General features: G+C 36.3%; 1 protein-coding gene across 2 annotated transcripts in view; it reads right to left on the reverse strand.

Moving 5' to 3' along the window:
* The window catches only part of fam180a (family with sequence similarity 180 member A), a 12717-nt gene extending 11011 nt beyond the window's left edge, over positions 1 to 1706 (reverse strand). Inside the window, exon 1 of one of the 2 annotated variants that reach the window (XR_013204711.1) lies at positions 1465 to 1650. Coding sequence is in view for 1 of the 2 variants with exons in the window: in XM_077232057.1 (XP_077088172.1) it covers positions 1465 to 1531 (67 nt within the window). In the remaining variant the exon portion in view is untranslated. Of the gene's footprint in view, positions 1 to 1464 lie in introns of both variants that reach the window. The other variant, XM_077232057.1, reaches the window with a different exon arrangement.
* Between the last annotated feature and the right edge of the window lie 239 nt (positions 1707 to 1945).

The raw sequence follows: 1945 nt of genomic DNA on the forward strand, positions 1-1945 counted from the left end.
AAAAGTTCTAACAGTGACTATAATAAAATGTTCGTTCAAAGATAATAATGTTCTCAAAACATTTGCACAAAAACATTTATACATTATTCATGAAATGTTTTCTCAGAGACGTTTCAGTTAAATGTTCGTCGAACGTTTTATCACACTATAAAAAATGCTAGGTTGTTTCAACCCATGTTTGGGTCAAATTTGAAGAAACCCAACTGTTGGTTTAAAATTTGTATAAAAAAATTTAAACCAACGGTTGGGTTAGTCCGTATTTGACCCAAACATGGGTTGAAACAACCCAGCATTTTTTAGTGTGCAATGTTTCAGAAAACATTAAAAGTAACGTTCATACAGTTTGCAGAATTATAAAAAAGAATATTCCCTTAAACTGGACATTCACAGAACATTCAGAAAATAACATTTTCATAATGAGAACGTCAACAAAACGTTCTAGAACATGTTTTAGTCAGCTGTGAAAGAGCCGATGAACATGCTTGTTTCCCAGTAAAGCTCGTGTCAGTAGCACTTTGTGTTGATGAAAGGACCTGGAAACTCACTGGATGATTAAAGTAATTAAACATCTCCGTCAGTTCCTGTCACTCATATAATCCCAACAAATGTCTGGATCAGTGTGTTGTGATTGGTCGAGCGCTTCGAGTGTGTTTGGGAAATGTCCCGCCCCTTACCATAACCGCCAGTTTAACACACTCACTGCATCCCAAATCACCTACTTATACTACGCCCTAAAAGTACATACTTTTGAGTGTGAATAGCAGAATAGTAGGCAAGCTTTGTTTAGTTAAATGCTTCCTGTCACAGTTTCAACTGTCCTGTCAATCATCTTGTCACAGCATAATGACCAAAAGCATCTTTATAAAAGTTCACAATGATGTTTCATATGGATGCTTGTTTCCGCCACAGAATAAAAAATAAAAAAGGTAATTGCGACTTTTGTCTCACAATTCTGACTTTTTATCTCAGAATTGCGTGATATAAAGTCGCAATTGCGTGTTATGGAGTCAGAATTGCGAGATATAAACACAATTGTGAGATAAAAAGTCGCAATTATCTTTTACATTTTTTTATTATTCTGTGGCGGAAACAAGCTTATTTCATATATAAGAAATATAATGTAGAAAAAGTTATAAAATAATGTTAATAAGCACATATTCAGCTCTAATGCAATATGGATTCTGAAAGCAAAACTTGTTGATCAAATGTTTCTAATTCACAGCTCAGGAGACATTGCATTTATTTATTTGTTAATCTCAACTTTTACACACAATATATATATATATATATATATGTCCACAAATCTAACTCAAGCATGTAATCAGAAGCTTTTTAAGAGCAATCCGTACGAGTGCTCACGCTCTCTGTGAACAGTGATGTGTGTGTGTGTGTGTGTGTGTGTGTGTGTGTGTGTGTGTGTGTGTGTGTGTGTGTGTGTGTGTGTGTGTGTGTGTGTGTGTGTACCTGTCCTCCAGTGCAGGGAGGCTGTGATCGACATCTGACAAATCAGCAGAATCTGGAGGGCCGTCATTCTGTTCCTCCTCTTCTGAACAACACCATACACTGTAAGAAACAGAGGATCACAGAGAGAGAGAGAGAGAGAGAGAGAGAGAGAGAGAGAGAGAGAGAGAGAGATAGAGAGAGAGAGAGAGAGAGAGAGAGAGAGAGAGAGAGACTGCTGTCCCTCTTACTTCGACATACTCCCTGTTTCTCCTCCCTCTTTGACAGGCTGGAATGTGTGTTTCATCTGGAAGTCATTAAACTCAAAATAATCTGTTTCATCTCAATTTCATCAGCTTTTCAGTATTATCATTAACTAAAACAACAAGACTTTATTTTACAGTGTCCTTGTTACACATACAGTCAAACCAAAATGTATTCAGACACCTTCAACGTTTCTCACATTATCACAGTTTATTCACTATATGTTAGAAAATGGTAATAA

This window comes from Siphateles boraxobius, unplaced genomic scaffold (genome assembly GCF_051911475.1).
Source record: "Siphateles boraxobius isolate OS27281-9 unplaced genomic scaffold, OSU_SipBor_1 162, whole genome shotgun sequence".
Lineage (NCBI taxonomy): Eukaryota > Metazoa > Chordata > Actinopteri > Cypriniformes > Leuciscidae > Siphateles > Siphateles boraxobius.